We start from the raw sequence: 22273 nt of genomic DNA, 5'->3' as shown, positions 1-22273 counted from the left end.
CTAATGTGGGGGCCATTATACAGTTTGGGCAGTAATGTGGGAGATATCATACAGTGTGAGAACTAATGTGGGGGCCATTATACAGTTTTTGGACTAACATTGGAGCCATCATACAGTGTGGGATCTACTGTGGGGGTCCCTCATATAGTGTAGAGACCTGATACAGTGTAGGGGGCTCTAAAACTGTGGGTGAGCCACTCATATGTTGTGGAGACATCTGTGGGTGGTCCACATAAAGTGTGGGGCCATTATACAGTATGGAAGCTAATGTGGAGGCCATTATACAGCTTGAGTCCTACCGTGGAGGCCATTACACAATGCGGGAGCTCATGCTGGAGTCATTATACAGTTTGAGGGCTACTGTGGGGGCCATCATAAAGTGTGGGGACTACTGTGGAGACCATTATACAGTGTGAGAGCTACTGTGGTGAATCATTGTACTGGGTTTTGGGGAGCATCATACTGTGTATAGGGGACCTGTAAGGGTGTCATACTATAAATAGCAGAGCTGTGGGCCCATCATAATGTGTATATGAAAGCTGTGGGCCCATCATACTGTGAATAGAGGAGCTGAGGTGTAACAGCGTGTCCCTCCCCCGGCCTGTGTTCCTGGACTGTAATGTAATCAGGCCTAGGTTCACCTCGCTTGTACTGCATTGAGTGGGGGATTCTGTCTTTGTTCTTCCCAGAATGGGACTCATCCAATACAGAAACCTGTAAGACAGAACAGAGCCAGTAGCTTCTGGAAACTTCTCAATATAGCCACATGTTAAAGTAGCTGTGAACCTCCCCCATTGATGGGCTGATCTCAGGACACAGGACAATAGACTCATGTGTTGGCAGAGTCTGTTGTGTGGTGACTTGCGAAGGTCTGGGATCTTATGCTAAGGCGAGATCCCGGTGACCGTGCCTATTGTTAGAAGCTGCCACGTGGGATTGTGTTGTGTCCCTCCTCTGCTGGATCCAATGAATTCATCCAAGGACTATTTCTATTTTCCTGGCGTTGGATTGCTGAGTGACACCCCTGGATCTGTTTCCTTTGTGTGGACTTATTGTGGGCGCATTATGGACTAATTGTGGGCGCACTGTGGACTCATTGTGGGCTCATTGTGGACGCTGCAAAATTACCTTCACTTGATCTGCCTAGTTCCCTGCTCCAATAAATCTTGTTAGGCCTCTTTCACACATCAGGTTTTCGCCGTCAGGCGCGATCCGGCGCTTTTGACAGAAACCGGATCCGGCGAAATGCAATGCCGGATCCGGTTTCCCCCCCATTGACTTGCATTTGCGCCGGATCGCGCCGGATGGCCATGAGTTTCATCCGGTTTTCGCCGGATCCGGCAATGTGTCGCGATCCGGCGTCTGGAAAAAACGGCTACTGTAACGTTTTTTGTCTCCGGCGAAAAAGCCGGACACGCCGGATCCGGCGCGTCCGTCTTTTTCACACAATGAAAGCCTATGAGCGCCGCAATGCGCCTGATCCGGCGAAAGCCGGATCCGGTGGCCGGATCAGGTTTTTTTGGTCTGAGCATGCTCAGTAGCTCTGCCCACAAGACATATATAAAAGCAAGACAGTGGGACCCACAGCCACACCCAACATGCCACCCAAGAAAGCAACCAAGCGCAGCAGGAGAAGGCAGGAGACCACTGCAGCACCATCAGCACCACCACCACCCCAAATGGAGCAGCAAATGGAACATGCTGAGGAGGGGAGGCCAGCAGCAGATGAGAGACGGTAATTATCAAATCCCCCATTCCTCCAAACTAGGATAAGATATTCATTGGCCCTTTGTTTCTCTTTATTCAACAGCCGCCCAATAGATGCAGCAGCAGCAGCAGCAGCAATGGCAGCAGCTGGAACACCACCCACAGGCATGGAGTGTGGCCACCAGGAAGACAGCACATCATCTTCTGGGAGCCCTCCCTCGCATCGTCAGCATTTGACGGTAAGTTTTTATTTCCAAAATCCATCATCTCTGTAATATATGTCTATTCATTGCCTTTTATTTCAAAACAGGATTCACAAGATGAAGAGGAGCTCCCAGAAGAAGAAGGAAGGGGTGGACGTCTGGAGTGGGCTCACAATTGGTAAGTTTTTTGCATCAAACGCAGAAACACAACATCACACTACACACAACACATAGAAAACAATGTTCTGCAGACCACACACAGCAAACAAATGCCTACATCCAAAGACATAACATTTTTTGTTTTCTTCTCTAGTCTTCCCAATCTGGTGCTTGGCCAAGAGGTCCTCGCAGTGCCTCCCAGGGTCGTCGGCGACAGCAACGCGGCGGTCACCAGCGTGTAAGTATAAATATTTTTGCTTTGTTTTTTTGCACTTTTTATTTCATTTCTTTTGTGGAGGCTAATTATGTTATTTTTGTCTTTTTCTTTAACAGCCTTCACAGCGTGCTCCCGACTCTGACGGTGAGGATGGAGGACTCGATGTGGACCACCTCATCGATCTCGTCAGAGAAAGGGAGCCGCTCTGGAATATGGCTGACCGCCGCCACGCTGACCTTATCGTTACCCGACGACTCTGGGAGGAAATCTGTTCGCTCCTTGTGGGCCGCTGGGAGGACCTCGATGTTCGGGCCCAGATTAAAGAGCGTAAGTATATACAGTACCGGTTGCTTGATGTAAACCAGTGTTTCCCGAACTCCAGTCCTCGTGGTCCCCACGGATCATGTGTTCAGGATTTCTATTTACTATGGAAATCCTGAAAACATGACCCCTGGGGACCATGAGGACTGGAGTTTGTGAAACACTGATGTTGTATACTAACCACTCCTTTCTCGTTTCAGGGAACAGAATTGTGAATCGGTGGCGGTCTGTGAGGGATCGTTTCAAGAAGGAGTTCAATAAAGAGATGCGGGCCCCGAGTGGATCTGGAGGACGCAGGAGCAAGTACAAGTACGCACAAGCCCTGTCGTTCCTCCGGGAAACAATGGTCACTAGAAGGTAAATATTACACACCACATGTGAAAAAAAATGTTAGATGTAACTTTTTTTTTCAGCCAGGGCCATACCATGTCAGTATTTTAATTGTTTTTTTTTCTCTTTATTCCACAGCACGGTGAGCAGCACTCGGGAGCCTGCACGATTGGACCCTTCTGAGGCGATCCCTGAGGAGACCGGCACCGAGGGACACTTCGACCGCCCCGGTACATCTGCACCTTCCCAGCCTTCCCACACATTCGACCCATCTGTCCCATCCACCAGCACAGGAGCATCGTGGCCGCCTACATTACATGAAGCTGCAGGTGAGGAGATCGCTTTCCCTTTACCCCACCCTTCTGCCCCTGCCACCTCTAGTACACCTGCGGGTACTGGGCGGCAGCGGCAGAGGGGTCAGGAAAAGAGTTATGCGCCAGAGTTCTTGCATCTGAATGCATCTTTCCAGAACTGTCTAAAAGTCTTGTCAGAGCAAATCTCCGCAGGCTTTCAGCAGATCAACTCCAGCATTCTGGAGGTGAAGACACTTCTGCAAACCATGCTTTCAGAAGCAAGATCTTCGCCAAACCACACCTTTTTCAGGTCTGTTGTGGAGCGCATGGCAACACTATCTCCTACCCAGCAGATGCATGTAATGCATTTGTGCCACGGTGCTCTACAGCAGGTTACCTCCCAACCTCCACCTCCCACCACTGTAGTTCCTCCACCTGCACCCCCTCCAGCCACTTTCCATCCTCCCCCTCCTATTACATCTGCACCCCCTCCAGCCACTTTCCATCCTCCCCCTCCTATTACATCTGCACCCCCTCCAGCCACTTTCCATCCTCCCCCTCCTATTACATACCAGCAACCTCACCAGTACCAGCAACCTTCCCAGTACCAGCAACCTCCCCAGTACCAGACATCTTCCCACTTCCAGCAACCTGCCCCGTACCAAACTCCTTCCCCCTACCAAACTCCTTCCCCATACAACTTTCCATCAACATCATCTGCTCCTACAGTCCCTGCCCAACCCTCCACTCCACCGCCCACCACCTCTTCTGCCTCCCACATGTCCACCCATTCTGTAGCTTTTTCCACACCATCACCTCTAACTGTTCCTTCCCCACCACGATCCCAGTCCTCTCTCCACACTCCCATTGTCGAAGTGTCCCGCAGCCCCTCCAGCAGTATTTCCACCCCACACTACACCGAGTTATAATGTTTTTTTTGTAATAAAAATGCCCATTTGGTTGGTTTCAAACCTTTATTAAAAAAGTTTTTTTAACTTTAAAAACAGTTTACACAAAAAAAAATATTTTAAATAAAAGTTAAATTATTGTTTACACTGGTTGTCTGTCATTTCTTTCTGCGGTGAAATATGTTTAAAAAAAAGGTTAAATACAGGGTATTTAAAAGGTAAAAAGGTATTCAAAACCAGGTATATAACTGTGGGTAAATTTTAGCTTTTTGCCACAGTTGTGTTCCTGGTTGTGTTTGAAGCAAAGTATTTCACCTGAAAAGTTGTGTTTATTGTTGGTGATTTCCTACCAATGTACACAACTTTTGTTAAAAGGTGAAATACTTTGCATAAAACACAACCAGGTACACACCTGTGGCCTAAAGCTAAAAATAGTAAGACCGTGACAAGATAGCCAACTTTAGTTGGCAAAGGTATATACTGTTGGTCCAGAAGGTACACAAGTTTGGTTAGGGCACAAATCTTTCACACTCTGTCATCCTGCCAGTGTACTCTGCCTTGAGGTGACATAAAGTATAGTGCAAAATTGTCCCTCATTACTGAAACCGTCACAGAACTTCTAGTGGTAATATTTCCAATGACAACATCCATCTTCGCCAGTAACTTGCTCTTCTCTCCAACCTGCACTTTCTCCTCTACAACCTGTCAAAGAAGGGCTGTAGGAACATGCTATATATAGTTTTCCAGTAGCCAATCCCGTTCGGAAGGCCACAAGGGTCAATTTTAAAAACCAGATCCGGCGTAATCCGTCGAAAAACGGATAGAAAAACGGATGAACCGGATGAGACGGATCCGGTTTTGTCTGTCAAGAACAAGACGGATCCGGCAGAAAACCGGATCCGGCACATCAGGTTTTACAAAACATTTGCCGGATCCGGCATTCCGGCACGACGCCGGATCGCGCCTGACGCCGAAAACCTGATGTGTGAAAGTAGCCTTAGACTCTTGATCGGCCTGGTGTCTCTTTCTGCTCTGTCGCATACCTCATCACATGAGGGCCCATAATACTGTGTATAAGTGAGTTTTTGTGACATCATACTGTGCACAGGGGAGCCTTGTGAACATCATACTGTATATAGGGGAGCTGTGGGACCATAATACTGTGTATAAGGGAGCTTTGTGGGTATCAGACTGAGTATAGGGGAGCTGTGAGGTATCATGCTGTGTGTAACAGAGCTGTGAGTCTATTATACTGTGTAAAGGGGGGCTGTGGGGAGATTATACTGTGCCCCATGGAGATATTGTCCCATGATGCTGTGCATAGGGGAGCTGTGGGACCATCATAATGTGTATAGTGGACCTGTAGGCGCACTATACTGTGTATAGGGGAGTTGTAATATTATAACTACATATAAACATATTTAGCTCCATATGTATCCAGATAATTAGTGAAGTAAGGAATATTTCATATATACTGTACATATTTATATTTTCAACACATGCATTTGGTAAAAGGTTGACATAAGAAATAAATCACAATTTTTCACCTGATATCATCTTCACTTGCAAAGATGATGACAGCTCGGGCATTGGACGTCTCCAGAAGTCTTCGTATTATCTTATCATATTCTCCTGCCTTTGGCTCCCGAGGAATTTTAACTGATTGTGCTACACATAAACCTCCTGCAAATACAAGGCAAAAATCCTATTTTATTGTGGTTTTAGACTTAGCTAGCAAAAATTAAGCACACAGTTTACATGAACCACAGGTGAACACTAATAGACATTCTCATTTTCCCTTCTATATACACACTACATAATTAATAAAGCTGTTTTTTAAGCATTGATTATTACAAGAACCACAAATGACTATGCAATGTTGCAAAACAGCCAATAAATTGTCTTATTCAGTGAAGTGCAGCAATGGATACGGTAAAATAATAAATGTCATCTTCTTTTAAACAAAACTGCTCTACTACTATCACCACAGGTTAATTGCAAGAGCTAATTTTTGTCCCTTACCATCTTCCCTGGATTTCTGGATAAATGCCTCTACTCCACTTTCACCATAGCTGCCTTCAGAAGCAAGTGTTGACACATAACTCCACCTTAAGGCCTTGACAATATCCACCATGGCCTGAGCCTGATAGGTGTCAGATGGAACCACTCGAGAAAAAAAGTCATATCGACTGTTGTCACTAAGGTCAGGAGCAGTGGAAGCATAGCTCACTTGTGGAATCTAAGGAGATAGAAAATTAGGTAAGTGAATTCAATAGAACAATAATGATAGGAGACAGGAGAAGGAAAGACTTAGATAAATGGGTCATACACAGAAACACTTTTATTATTGTCAATAGTAATTGAATTTACCTCCAAACTGCATTACCAGCAAATGTGTAGAGGTACTTCATGTGAATTAAACCTCCATGATTTATATAAATTATAAAAGCAACATTGATTTACACATACTGTATCTATAAGAGCAGTTCCACAGTTTGTGGTCTGTTGCGTAGAATAAATATTAAGGGAATGTAGCAATTTTAAGAATAGCTGCTCTTTATTGTTTCAGATGACTTTTAGAAGAAAGAATTAACAATGATTTTTGTATAGAAAGAAAATAACTAGTTCTTGTAAGTTGGACATAAGCATAATATACAGTGACATTTAAAAGTTTCGGCACTGCTGGTCAAAATTATTGTTATTGTGGACAGTTAAACAAGTTGAAGATGAAATGATCTCTGAAAGGCCTAAAGTTAAACATGACACATTTCTTTCCTATTTTAGGCAAAAAAAAATATTTTTTCATCTTATACATTTTAAAAATTACAAAAACAAAAATGGACTCATGTAAAAAGGTGCACATCCTTGAAGATTTGTGAGTTCATATAACTTTAACCCCTTAGTGACAGAGCCAGTTTGCAGCTTAATGACCAGGCCAATTTTTACAATTCTGATCACTGTCCCTTTATGAGGTTATAACTCTGGAACGCTTTAATGGATCCCACTGATTCTGAGAATGTTTTTTCGTGACATATTGTACTTCATGTTAGTGATAAAATTTCTTCGATAAGTCTTGTGTTTATTTATGAAAAATATGGAAATATGGTGAACATTTTGAAAATTTTGCAATTTTAAAACTTTAAATTTTTATACCCTTAAATCAGAGAGATGTGTCACACAAATTTCTTAATAAATAACATTTCCCACATGTCTACTTTACATCAGCACAATTTTGGTAGCAAATTTTTTTTTTATGAGGAAGTTATAAGGGTTAAAAGTTGACCAGCGATTTCTAATTTTTACAACAAAATTTACAAAACCATTTTTGTAGGGACCACATCATATTTAAAGTCATTTTGAGGGGTGTACATGACAGAAAATACCCAGAAGTGGCACCATTCTAAAAACTAGACCCCTCAAGGTGCTCAAAGCCACATTCAAGAAGTTTATTAACCCTTTAAGTGCTTCACAGGAACTAAAGCAATGTGGAAGGAAAAAATTAACATTTAACTTTTGTTTTGCAAAAAATTTACTACAGAACCAATTTTTTTTATTTTCACAAGTGTTAAAAGAGAAAAGCAACCACAAAATTTGTTGTACAATTTCTCCTGAATACGCCGATACCCCATATGTGGGGGTAAAACACTTTTTCAGCACACGGCATAGCTCGCAAGGAATGGAGTGCCGTTTGACTTTTTCAACGCAGAATTGGCTGGAATTGAGATCGGAAGCCATGTTGCTTTCAGAGAGCCCTTAATGTGAAATCATACCCCCATAGTTATTGTGCGATTTGTCCTGAGTACGCTGATACCCAATATGTGGGGGGGAGCCACTGTTTGGGCGCATGGGAGAGCTTGGAATGGAAGGAGTGCCATTTTGGAATGCAGACTTTGATGGAATGGTCTGCGGGCATCATGTTGCGTTTGCAGAGCCCTGATGGGCCTAAACAGTGGAAACCCCCAACAAGTGACCCCATTTTGGAAAATAGATCCATTAAGGAACTTGTCTAGATGTGTGGTGAGCACTTTGAACCTTCAAGTGCTTCACAGAAGTTTATAACGTAGAGTCATGAAAATAAGAAATCCATTTTTTTTCCACAAAAATGATCTTTTCACCCCCAAATTTTTATTTTTACAAGGGTAACAGGAGAAATCATACCCCCACAGTTATTGTGCGATTTGTCCTGAGTACGCTGATACCCCATATGTGGGGGAGAACCACTGTTTGAGCGCATGGGAGAGCTTGGAATGGAAGGAGTGCCATTTTGGAATGCAGACTTTGATGGAATGGTCTGTGGGCATCATGTTGCGTTTGCAGAGCCCCTGATGGGCCTAAACAGTGGAAACCCCCAACAAGTGACCCCATTTTAGAAACTAGACCCATTAAGGAACTTGTTTAGATGTGTGGTGAGCACTTTGAACCCCAAAGTGCTTCACAGAAGTTTATAAACGAAGAGCCGTGAAAATAAAGTCTTTTTCGGAACGTGATAAGGCGAGCAATGGCAAGGACTACTCCATTGCCAGAGTCTGTATAAAAAACAACTGTGGCACTGAGTCCCATGAGGTCAGGCTCGTGAAAGACTTGCTACACCCCGTGATAATTGGCCAGGACTTCAGCCTGTTTTGGGACTTGTGGGGGAAGGCTGCAATGATAAGTGTCTCAGACAGGAGCCTGCCCAACCCTGCTCAATCCCCATTACAGCCAGAGGTGGAGGAGTTCCCCTTATGTGTCATGGCGGGCGACGAGGATAAGGCGGAGGTCAGTGAGGCTGATGTTCCTGATCTGGGGGTTTCTGGAGAAAATGTTGACTCTGCTCAGAGGCGGGAAGTTATCCTCAAGAATGCATTTGAAAATGTGTTTTAATTGATGGGGTTGCTCAAGAGCCGGGGGATGACACCAGGTTCCCACATTTCGCCGTGAATGGTGAGTTACTAAATCAGGTAACCACACTGAGGGGAGGGGTGATAGTGCAGCTTTTGGTTCCAGGTCCCTACCGGTGGAGGGTGTTAGACATGGTCCATTCACATGTTTTGGGGGGACATCTGGGGTGGAACAAACTTAGGAATGAATAATGTAAAAGTTCTATTGGCCGGGGTGTTACAGGGAGATCATAAATTATTGTAGATCCTATCCCACCTGCCAGATAACCACACCCTCTACTTGCTTCCAAAGTGCCCTAGTTCCGTTGCCTGTGATAGTGGTCCCATTTGAAAGGATTGCCATGGATCTAGTGGGGCCTCTAGTTAAATCTGCACAAGGGCACCAATACATCTTAGTGATCATGGACTATGCAATCCAGTACAAGAAACCAGTGACTCTCAGAAACTCCTCGGCCAAGAGCATCGCCAGGGAACCCGTTCATATTTTTGCACAAACGGGTCATCCGAAGGAGATCTTGACTGACCAAGGAACCCCATTTATGAGCAAGGTAATGAGGGAATTGTGTAAGGTAAAATGGACAAGAAAAAGAATATGCATAGCAATAGGGATCAACCATAACAAATTATCTTTATTACACATATGGATACCAAAAAGACATAGAAAACACCATGATTAAAAACAATTAAAAAAGCCAAAAGGCTGAAAGAGCAAAACGAGACAGACCTTGTACGGTCCTCCCCAGGACAAGTATATATCTCATGCAACTTAGAAGCACAATAAAGAAGCATTCCACCAGGGCAACGAAGGAGTGGCTTCGTAAGACGCATGTGAAGGTCCTGGAGTGGCCTAGCCAGTCTCCAGATTTCAACCCCATAGAAAACCTTTGGAGGGATTCGAAAGTCTGTGTAGCAGAGTGACAGGCCCAAAACATCACTGCCCTAGAGGAGATCTGCATGGATGAATGGTTCAACATACCACCTACAGTGTGTGCCAACCTTGTGAAGACTTACATAAAACGCTTGACCTCTGTCATTGCCAACAAAGGATATATAACAAAATATTGAGATGAACTTTTCATAATGACCAAATGCTTATTTTCTACCATAATTTGCTAAATAAATGACGCTAAATCAGACAAGGTGATTTTCTGGATTTGTTTTCTCATTTTGACTCTCATAATTGTGGTCTACCTATGATGTCAATTACAGGCCTCTCTCATCTTTTTAAGTGGGAGAACTTGCACAATTGGTAGCTGACTAAAGACTTTTTTTTCCCTTTTTCCCGACTGTATATATATATATATATAAATATATTGCTTTGCCTAAAATACACAGGAAGTGTGTCATCATGTGCCCAAACTTTTAGATGCCACTGTACATGAAAATAGTTAATTTCACAAACACCAAATTCACTTGACAATATTTAATTACTTGAACTAGGAGAATATCAAAAAGTGCCGAGTCCTCTAAAGTAATGCTAAACAAATCATAAAGTGGAAAATTTTAACCTAATATCACCAACAAAAATGGAGCAATAAAAAGTCACGTAATTTTGATAAAGTTAAAAAAAAATAGTATTAATATTAATAAAAGAAAAAAAGGAACATTATAGAATAAAGCAAATGAGGTGGGTTACACAATTCATGATGTGCATTACTCACAATAGATTCCATAAGGTAGGTCATATACTGTACATACCAATATCATGCTTATATTAGTTACGCAAAAAGTAAACTGTACAGTTGCAATATAAATATGATCAAAAAGAACAATTAATCAATATAAATCCAATATTAAACAGTAATTAATGTAAACAATCTATTCTATTATTTCTAAACACTGTTTTTCGGTGATTCCTTTGTATCCCAGTTCATACTGCACCCACACATACATATGGTACACCATTTGAAAGGGAAACTTGCCTCCTTCAGGAAAAAAATAGCCAAACAGATCACAAAATACAGTTTAAACATTAATTTTCATAAACCTGCAGTAAGGAAAAATGACCTGCAGGTGGCACCACAGTACCCCAAAGCACACTACCAACACATTTGTAAACATGCACTACTTTTTCAGTGGTTACTTCGCCCCACACACACACGATGCACCATTTGAAAGGTAAACATGCTCCCTTCAGCAAGAAAACAGCCAAATAAACCACATATTCACAATTTTATCACGAAATACAGTTTAAACATCATTTTTATAAACCTGCAGAAAGACACAATGACCTGCAGGTGGCACCTCAACTGGAAAACATTTTTGGCCTCTACGTAACAAAACAATTTATTATATTAACAATCTACATATATAAATACCTGCCTGTGTTCATCAGCTCATGAAATACATTTACATTTGACCAGCTTGCTTTTTCCGAAATTGCCTGTGCCCCGACGACCAATGTGAGGAAATTTCACATGGGCCAAGCTAGTAATATAATAATCCAATTAGTTTAAGGGGGAAATTAGTACTGCTTACACATAAAGGACTAATATCCCACATTGTCCCGTCAGTCAGAGCCACCGGACTACTACCCCTAATATCCCACATCATCCCATCAGCCAGTGCCACCGGACAACTACCACTAATATCCCACATCATCCCGTCACAGCCGCTGGACTACTACCCCTAATATCCCACATCATCCCGTCAGTCAGAGCCACCGGACAACTACCACTAATATCCCACATCATCCCGTCACAGCCGACGGACTACTACCCTTAATATCCCACATCATCCAGTCAGCCAGAGCCACCAGACTACTACCTCTAGTATCCCACATCATCCCGTTAGCCAGAGCCACCGGACTACTACCCCTAATATCCCACATCATCCCATCAGCCAGAGCCACCAGACTACTACCTCTAATATCCCACATCATCCTGTCAGCCAGAGCCACCGGAATTCTACCCCTAATATCCCACATCATCCCATCAGCCAGAGCCACTGGACTACTACCCCTAATAACCCACATCATCCCATCAGCCAGAGCCACTGGACTACTACTCCTACTATCCCACATCATCCAGTCAGCAAGAGCCACCGGACTACTACCCCTAATATCCCACATCTTTCCCATCATACTGGGGTCAGAATCATAACGCTGAGTGGAATGGTTGTAACTTCCATACCGGGATCCCTTTAAGAGAGGCCTGGCATCAGAACCAGAGCGCTGAGTGTATTTGCCCTGACTTCCATACTAATGATCCCTTTAATAGATGCCTGGGGTGAGAATCAGAGCGCTGAGGGATTTAGCCTAACTTCCATATTGATCCCTTTAAGAGAGGCCTGGGTTCAGTATCATAGCGCAGAGTAGATTTGCCCTCACTTCCATACCGAGGATCCCTTTAAGAGGGACCTGGGGTCAGAACCAGAGTGCTGAATGGATTTGCCCTAACTTCCATACCGGGGATCCCTTTAAGAGAGCCTGGGATCAGAACCAGAGCGCTGAGTGGATTTGCCCTGATTTGCATACCAATGATCCCTTTAATAGAACCCTGGGGTCAGAATCAGAGCGCTGAAGGATTTGCCCTAACTTCCATACAGGAGATCCCTTTAAGAGAGCCAGGAGTCAGTACTAGAGCATTTGAAGGCAATTGCCCTGACTTCCATACCGGAGATCCCTTTTAAGAAAGGCCTGGGGTCAGTACCAACGCACAGATTGGATTTTCCCTAACTTCCATACCAATCATCCCTTTACGAGACCCTGGGGTCAGAACCACAGAGCTGAGTGGAACGGTCCTAAGTTCCATACTGAGGATCCCTTTAAGAGAGGCCTGGGGTCAAAACCAAAGCGCTGGATGGATTTGCTCTGACTTCCATACCAATGATCCCTTTAAGAGGGAAGATGTGCCTATAGGATAGAGAATGTGTGATGGGTATATGGGCACGGGAGGGGGGATTCATTTCTGTCATGTGTTCTCTGCTCCTTTCTGGGGGGCAGACAATGGCTGGGAGATTATGTTCCCAGGGATGCTAGATTTCTCCCACCATGTCAGTGTCTGCTGAGGTGTTGTCAAGTGGGAAAACTTGCTCATAGCAACCAATCACAGCTCAGCTTCTTTTGAACAACTCTGGTGAAATTAAATATGCTTCATGATTGGTTGGTGATACACACACACATTCAGTTTTATATATAGAGATTTTACTATGGTTTGGGAACCTACTGTAGGCACCGCCCTCACTGCTTGTGCTAGCATTCTTTACTTTACCATAAAACAGAAATCAATGATAAAGACTAGAGAATGTGAATAAATAAATGCATAAATCTTTACAGTAAAAAATATAAATGCTAAAATAAAAATGAAAATGTAATAAATACTAAAATTATATCCAAACAATTAAGTTAAAAATAGCGACACATGGATTTTGATCTGTTTCTAGACATCTGTTATCTATCAAAATGAACAGGATATATAGGAAGAAACTTATACATCTTTAACCTCTTCACCACATCCGCTGTACATGTACAGAGCTGTGGAAAGTGCGTGCCCGCAACTGCTGAACATGTACTGTAAGGCACCGCTAAAACCAAGTGGCCGAATTAAGATAGCTGCTGTCTCTGACAGGAGACCATCACTGCATGTTGCCCTGGGGGGGCTGCACCGCTTCCCGTACTGGCGATCCTTGTGATTGGCCAATCTATTCTGACCAGCCAATCACAGCCATGTGACAATAACATTGAAAAGAAAAATTAATATGACACGCTTTGATTGGTGGTGTCTGAGACAGCACCAATCACAGCCATCATAATGGATGGGGTGATCGCGATATCACCTCGTTTGATTATTGCTTTTGGATATGTTTGGTCAGTAACAATTGTTCAGCCAATCAGCGCCAAAATAGTGAATTTAAAATAGCGATCATCACTCTGCACGCCATGTTTTCCTCCAAGCTGGCATGCTGTGTAAATCTTCTGTTACTTGAGAAAAAGAATTTGCATTGGTATAAAGTGCAATCTGTCTCCTACGATTTCCTGTCTCCTGCAATCTCCTTCCAATGTTAGTGATGTCCATTCTTCTTTTGCACAAAAAAAATAAGCGCTGAGTAACTTTATAGGTAGCACATTATGAGAGCTTATGTCGCAGTATTAATTACATGTGTTTTTCCTCTGCAAAAGAAGAATTTTTAGCACCGGGTAACTTCTTAGCAAGTGCATTAGGGAAGCTGGCATTTCAGTGTTAGTGATGTCTGTTTTTCTTTTGCACAAAAAGAAAAGAATAGTTAGTGCTGAGTAAGTTTATAGCTAGCCCATTAAGGGAGCGAATATCGCAGTGTTGGTGAGGACCATTTTTCGTTTACAAAAAAAAAGAATTGTTAGTGCCGGGAAAAGTCTTTTGCTAGCGCATTAGGGGAGCATACATTGCAGTGTTAGTAATGTCTGTTCAGGGCATTACTGCCCTGACTGACGTATGGGGCCCAGTGGGCAGAGGGGGCCCTCATCGGGCCCCGTCACTTTCGTCGATCGGGCCCCACTGCTCATCAAATAACTGAACCTGCGTCTGGACGCAGGCTCAGTTTCTCTATTGCCATGCGCGGTCTCGTGCACGGCAATAGTTAAAGCTAATAGCCAATCGGAGGCTGGCAGCTGATGACAGTGTGCAAGCGCTGGCATCTGACGTCATTGTCAGTCGCTGGCAGTGCACGCTCTACAACGGAGTTGATGGATCTTTGCCGCAGGACCGCGGCCAGGTAAGGAGAAATTGTTTTATTTTTATTGAAAGCGGCAAGCAGGGGGCAAAATGGACGACACTGGGGGCCGAATGGACAACACGGAGCAAAATGGAGGCACAGGGGCAGAAAGGACACAGGAGGGCAAAATGGAGGCATGGGGCAGAATGGACACAGGAGGGCAGAATGGACACAGGAGGGCAGAATGGACATAGGAGGGCAGAATGGAGGCACGGGGCAGAATGGACACAGTGGGACAGAATAGACACAGTGGGGCAAAATGGACACAGGAGGGCAGAATGGACACAGGAGGGCAGAATGGAGGCACGGGGGCAGAATGGACACAGTGGGGCAGAATGGACACAGTGGGGAAGAGTGGACACAGGACGGCAGAATGGAGGCACGGGGGCAGAATGGACAGAGTGGGACAGAATGGACACAGTGGGGCAAAATGGACACAGGAGGGCAGAATGGACACAGGAGGGCAGAATGGATGCACGGGGGCAGAATGGATACAGGGGGCAAAATGGAGGCACCGGTTAGAATGGAGACGGGGCAGAATGGACATAGGGGGCAGGATTGGAGACACGGGGGCAGAATGTGTGACACAGGAGGGGGCAGGATGGGAGACACATGGTGCAGGATCATGGGGCAGAATGGAGACAGTGGGACAGAATAGACACAGTGGGGCAAAATGGACACAGGAGGGCAGAATGGACACAGGAGGGCAGACTGGAGGCATGGGGGCAGAATGGACACAGTGGGGCAGAATGGACACAGTGGGGCAGAGTGGACACAGGAGGGCAGAATGGAGGCACGGGGGCAGAATAGAAGAATAGACAGAGTGGGACAGAAAGGACACAGTGGGGCAAAATGGACACAGGAGGGCAGAATGGACACAGGAGGGCAGAATGGATGCACGGGGGCAGAATGGATACAGGGGGCAAAATGGAGGCACCGGTTAGAATGGAGACAGGGCAGAATGGACATAGGGGGCAGGATTGGAGACACGGGGGCAGAATGTGTGACACAGGAGGGGGCAGGATGGGAGACACATGGTGCAGGATCATGGGGCAGAATGGAGACAGTTGGGGCGGCAGAATCATGGGACAGATGGGGCAGGATCTGGAGATCATATGGGGCATAATGGATTCTCATGAGGGCAGGATGGGAGAACATATGGCTGAAGCCAGAAATGAGATATACAGGGCCAGAATGGGGGATATTAGTACCATAGGGGCTAATTAAGGGATATTAATACTGCAATGATGTATTTATTTTATTTTTGGAGGATGCTGGGGGGCGGTCCTGTTAATGTGCAGAGCGACACTGTCACCTTTTTTTTCTTCATCTGGTGTAGTGTAGAAGTTGGGAAAAAATTAAGTAATGTGTTTTGCAAGCGGAGCTCTAGATAACTGTGTTACTTCCTGCAGAGACGAGACCTCGCTGGAAGACGTATGGCGTTCTGTGCTGGATGAAAGATGAAAAGCGAAGATGAAGGACTTCCCCTAGAGACGTCACTGGTGAGTCAGTGTGTTACCTGTACACTGACACTGTACACTGTATACAGAGCTCCTGTGTGCAATGTCACCAGTGATCACTGTATTACCTGTACACTGGCACTATATACAGAGCTCCTGTATATAATGTCATCAGTGATCACTGTATTTCCTGTACACAGACACTGCATACTAAGTACAGATCTCGTGTATAATGTCACTTATGGTGATAGTATTGTGTTTTTTTTATTAATGATTAGTATTATAGTATTTAGTCACCATGTGGTGGCAATATGTGGTCTGGTAATGGTGTGGCTGTATTTGCTCCTTGTATGTGGTATTATAGATCAGTATGCAATAGCCCTGGTGTGGGGCCATTCCGTTTACTGTTATCCACCCCCACACAGTGTTCACAGCCGATTGAATAACCACAGACAACAGGTCTCAGGGATAACAGCTGTTTTACCTTAGCAGAACGGGAAGAAATAACATGGAGTAATGGTTTACAGGTCACGTGGGGAATCCACGGCCAATACAGTTCAGGATTGGATTCTGACGCAGAATTGAGGTTCTGGAGCTTTAAAAACCTGTATTAGTTAGGAGCAGTACTTGCAGGTAATTATAAGAAGCTCAAAGTCTCTTGGTGGCATAAAGGCAGAAGAGGGAATATATGGCAATATGTACAGACCTGAAATCCCGTATTCATTTTCTCAGCTGGTCACGGCTCACGGTACATGCAGAAATGTACTTGAAGTAAATAATGGATAATTTGCGGTGAGGCGGGGGACCCTCGATTTCCTCAACACGCAGAGCAATAGGTTCTTCTGTACACATTTAGTGTGACCTAATGCTGGAGAAGCACACCTTAAACCGGACAGCAGGAATCCAGGGTTAAAATAAAGGTTAAAAGTCTTCAGTCATCTTGGCTGTAGAAGTCAGGGGAAAATCCAAGGCATTAGGCCTAGCTCTAAGTCTTGAGATGAAGAGAAGGATGAACCTCCAGGCTTGGAGCCTGGTGGGGGTCAGGAGATCCCTCACATGAGGTCTGCTCTGGGTCACATCTTGAACCAGCCTCCTCAGGGAACTTTCCAGAACCATGTCTTGTCTCCACAGAGACTGGAGGTAGCTCCTCCCATTGAGCCTTGGTGACAGGGTCACCGACCACTAGGATAACTCTCAATTCTTGTGTCAGACTTCACATTGTGAGATTAATATATAAATCATGAATATATGAGATTAGTGAGTAATGGATTCATTTAAACCATATAACAGTAAAAGGATAACTTAGGGGTGAGTTGAGGTGTACAAAAGCTACATACCCAGTCTGGATCGGGTCACTACAAGTATGTGGTGGTAATATGTGGTCTGGGCATGGTGCGGTGGTATTTGTCCCTTTTGGATGTGATATTATTGGTCATTTTAAAAATTGAAAAATAAATAAAATATACATAAATTGTATTGGATATGGTAACAAATGTTTAACAGTTTAGAGTAGAGTAGGGCCCGGCCACAAAAGTCTACCTTGTGGTGGTGGATTTAAAAATCTTTTGTCCAGAATAAGAGCTGCTGGCTATGTGTGTGATCTGGTGATGGGAACTGTTAATGTGTGATTAGTGAGAAGTGAAGTTTTTCCAAGAGAGAGCAGTGGGACTGTGGACAGTTCCAAAGGTGGAGGCGGGGCTGGGGTGGAGCCTGGGCTGAGTCTCAAGGGGGACCCTGAAAATTTTGCCCGATGGGGCCCCTAAATTCCTAGTGGCAGCCCTGCGTCTGTTTTTCTTTTATAAAAAAATAAGAATTATCAGCACCGGGAAACTTCTTAGCTACCTCATTAGTGGAGCATAAGTAACTTTAGGGGAAAAAAAAAGGTTAGCGCTGAGTAACTTTATAGCTAGCACATTAGAGGGGTGCACATTGCAGTTTTAGTGACATCCATTTTTCTCTAAAAAAAAACAGCACTGGGTAACTTCTTACCTAGCGTAGTAGGGGAGCGTACGTCACAGTGTTAGTGACATCCATAGTGTCGAGTAACTTTATAGCTGGCGCATTAAGGGAGCATACGTGACATTCATTTTTCTCTTACAAAAAATAAGAATAGTTAGTGTTGGGTAACTTCTTAGCTAGCGCATTAGGGGAGTGTATGTCACAGTGTTCGTGACATCCATTTTTCTTTTGCTAAAAAATGAATATCAACTGCTGGGTAACTTGATAGCTACTGCGTTAGAGGTGTGTTAGTGATATCCACTTTTCTTTTGCAAAAAAAAGGTTAGCACCAAGTAACTTTAAAGATGACACATTAGGAAAGTGTACAACGCAGTAATAGGGACAACGGTTTTTCCTTTAAAAAAAAAGAACAGTTACCACTGGGTAACGTATTACGGGAGCGTACGTTGCAGTGTTAGTGACGTCCGTTTTTTTCTTTTACAAAAAAATAGCTAGAGCCGGGAAACTTCTTAGATAGCATAGTAACAAAACATATGTCGCAGTGTTAGTGACGTCCATTTTTCTTTTGCAGTGAAAAAAGAATTGTTATCGTTGAGTCATTTTATAGGTAAGGCATTAGTATAGTGAACATCACTGTAATTTTTTAACACAAATTTTTCTTTTATTTTTTTCTTTGTGTTTTTTACATTTTTTTTATTTTTTGTCTACTTTTTCTTTGCTTCTTTTTTGTCTAGATCTTTTTCTCTCTACTTTTAATAATTACTAGTACTCTTTACACATGCCCCACACAATGCAAGTGTAAAAGCACAGATTATACTCACCCATTCTCAGTGTTTTGATGAAAAAAGTACAAATGGCCCATTTATCAAGAAGATACTATTCACCAGAGGAGACATATTCTTTCCTTGCCTCTGACAAGGATAAAGTCAGGGAGTAAGATCCCACATTCTTCTATTTTTCTTCTTCATCCTCCTCATTTAGTGAGGAGCGACACTCAGCAAGGTGCCCTACAACCAAGGCAATCACTTCAGCAATCAATCCCATATGAACGCCAACCCCTGAAAATTATCAATCTTTTATGGACAGCTCAGGAATCCAATTTGATGCTACACCCATCACTGAAATTGACTTTTTAAAATTCTTTTTCAGTGAGGTTATAATAAATTGTATGCCCATCAGTTTTTCCCTTAAAATCCCACTTCATCATATGCCAGATGGACCCCTGTAAATTCAATAGAAATTATGTCATTTCAGGGCATTGTGCTTCATATGGACATAGTCATAAACACATTGCTTTAAAAATACTGGAGTACTGATACATATATTTTTCATGGACTTCATGAGTTCATGTATTAAGCATGTCTGCAACTGTGAACATTTGGTTTTCTTTTAATTGTGAAGCAAACAACAAATAGAACACAATAATTGAAAACTTCAGTGTGCATAACTATTCACCTCTTTAAAGTCAATACTTTGTAGAGCCTCCTTAGAGCTGAAAGTCACTTTGAATGAGTCTCAGAGCTTTCCACATTTTGCCACTGGGATTTTTGCCCATTTGTGAAGGCAAAACTGCTCCAGATGCTTCAAGTTCCTTTCCACTTAACAGTATGCTTTAGGTTATTGACAGAAGGTGAACCCCTGTTCCAGTTTCAAATCACTGACAGATTGAAACAGGTTTAGCTCAAGAGTATCCCTGTATTTCACACAATTCACATTTCCCTCTACTCAGAACACATTCCCTGTCCCAGCAGCCGAAAAACATCCCCACAGCATGGTGCTGCCACCACTATGTTTCACTGTGAGGATGATATTCCTGGGGTGATGAGCTGTGTTGGCTTGGCACCAGACATACTGTAGCATTTGCCTTGATGGTCCCAAAGTTCAATTTTAGTTCCATCTGATCACAGCATCTTCCTCCATACATTTGAGGAGTCTCCCACGTGGCTTTGGGCAAACTCAAAACAAGCCTTACAATTGTTGTGTGTTAGTAAAGACTTTTTCTGCCCACTCATAAAGGCCACCTCTAAAGAGTGTACAACTTATTGTGGTTGTGTCGAAAGATACTTCAGTCTCTGCTTGAGAACGCTGCAGCGCCTTCAGAGTTACACTTGGTCTCTGTGCTGTCCCTATGATTACTGCCCTCTTTTCCTGGGATTAGAGTTTTGTTGAGCAGCCCTCTCTTTGTAGGTTTGTACCATTAATCGGTTACATCATCTCTTCTGGTGGTCTTTGATATCCAGAGAGAGTTTTCGCCATATTGGATTAGCTTCAGCCAGTCTTTCTCAAAGCTCTCTACAGATTCCTTGGTTTTGCTTATTAGTAACGTTATTTTATTACAAACTACTCTCAAGCCCCGCTGAAGGCACTCACTTGGAAAGGTGGTAATTCCCGGTACTTATCAGAATCTGCTGTTTGAGCTTTTTAAAAACTCAAGCCTTGTTTTTCTAGTGCCTCCATCCTGCACAGTCTTATTATGAACAGTCTATTCTTCCTTGAAGTGGATACCTTCACTGCACAGTAGGAGCTGTGTGGTGTAGGAGCAGTTTTCGCTCAAAATTACTCTGCCGCAAGAAATCGTCCCTGCAGATTCTTCTGCAGGAAATTTTCTCCAGCAGAGCGGAATTATTCAATTTGTGACAGTGAACTCCTAGCTATAAAACTGAGCTTTGAGGTATGGTGATATCTTTTTGAAGGAGCAACTTCCCAGCGACTACCTATACTGACTACAAAATCCTGGAGTATCTATAATCTGTTCATTGGCTAAATCTCCGCCAAGCTCAATGGTCTCTTTTTTCTCACAATTTGATTTTATTCTCACCTATCACAGGGCTGTGAAAAACCATAGAACTGACAAGCTATCCAGGTCTTTTGATCCATTTGATGCTCCTGATGATCCACTTTCATGTGCCTTCACATGCAATTGAACAGGAACGTATGGTTGCTGTCATCTCTTCCTCCAGTTCACCACATAAGGGAAGCTCTCATTGGTCAAAGGCACTCAGCCAGAATGTCTTATCCAAGACTCATTCATCTCTTCTCTCTGGTCATCCTGGAGTCAAACGTCTCTCCCACTTGTATTGGTAGCCCAAATGGAGACAAGACACCTGGGGGTTCTTAGCATCCTGCCCTCAGTGTGCGCAATTCAAACCTTCTGGTCCAGCTCTTCTCAATTCTCTCCAGCCTCATCCAATGCAATCTTTGGGCTGAGCTCTCTATGGACTTTGTTACTTATCTTCCTAAAGCGCATGTCATGGGGTTACCACAACAGTGTGGAGCCAGAAGACCACAACGTCTGATTGCTCCTGCTCCGGCACTGAGAATAAGCATTTATCCATCATTTTAATGGTGTTTGTTTCTTCTGACAGAAAAGGGGTGAATTGGCCATGTTGGAAATCTCTGTGCTCGCTGCTGAGCTCAGTTAGCCACTCCTATCCCGTTTATCATCTAGGCTCTGTTGCAAATTTGCTGCATGGCTAAAGGTGTGAGTGGTGTTCATATGAGAAGGAGAGTTGGAGGAGTTCTGTGACTGTTACTTGGTTTGTATGTGTAGAAATTCCCTATCCTTCACTATATTGGTTTATTACCCTACCTCCACATCCTGATTCATTCCTCTGTTAGATGTGAGTAAATATTTTGTATGCCTGGAGTTTTCTGTTAAGCCTTGTTTGTGTTGCCTGGTTTGTTGTGTTGATGTAAAATTGTGCACAGAAGTGCCCCTTTTCCCTGGGTGGGAGAAGAGGACAGAAGGAGGGATGACTCAGGAGATAAGGCAAGGGTGGAGGCCCCAGCATCTTCACCTTCAGAAGTATCCTGGGAAACAGGGTGAGCCCCCTATTGTTAGAGACAGGGAAGCAGCTCCTGGTCCCAGGTCACCCGACACCTGTGTAAGGATTATCTACTATCTGGATTGTTGTGGATTAATTCTCTAGATGTCTTGTTTTGCTCCTCCACTTTTTCTTCCATCTGCTCCATGGTTAGGTCAAATGTTTTCCAGTTCCATGGTCTTCCAGCTCATATAGTCTCTGACTGTGGGTGCAATTTGAGCTCTCCATTTGTCACAGTATTCGGCCGAGAACTTTGTCTCCCACTGCCTATTCCAACTAAAAGCCAAGTTCTACTGCTGTGGGCAACGTCTGTCAGGACGT

At 43.7% G+C, this 22273-nt stretch overlaps 1 protein-coding gene across 2 annotated transcripts in view; it reads right to left on the bottom strand.

Moving 5' to 3' along the window:
• Positions 1-22273, bottom strand: part of GRM4 (glutamate metabotropic receptor 4) — a 561406-nt gene that overhangs the window by 170740 nt on the left and 368393 nt on the right. For both annotated transcript variants that reach the window (XM_073575600.1, XM_073575599.1), the window contains 2 exons: positions 6161-6377; positions 5686-5821 (listed from right to left, as the gene is read on the bottom strand). In XM_073575600.1, the coding sequence (XP_073431701.1) occupies positions 5686-5821; positions 6161-6377 (353 nt within the window). The remainder of the gene's footprint in view (positions 1-5685; positions 5822-6160; positions 6378-22273) is intronic.

Source organism: Dendrobates tinctorius, unplaced genomic scaffold (assembly GCF_039654945.1).
Source record: "Dendrobates tinctorius isolate UK_male_01 unplaced genomic scaffold, ASM3965494v1 ptg000045l, whole genome shotgun sequence".
Lineage (NCBI taxonomy): Eukaryota > Metazoa > Chordata > Amphibia > Anura > Dendrobatidae > Dendrobates > Dendrobates tinctorius.
This window is presented reverse-complemented; position numbering and strand designations above follow the sequence as displayed.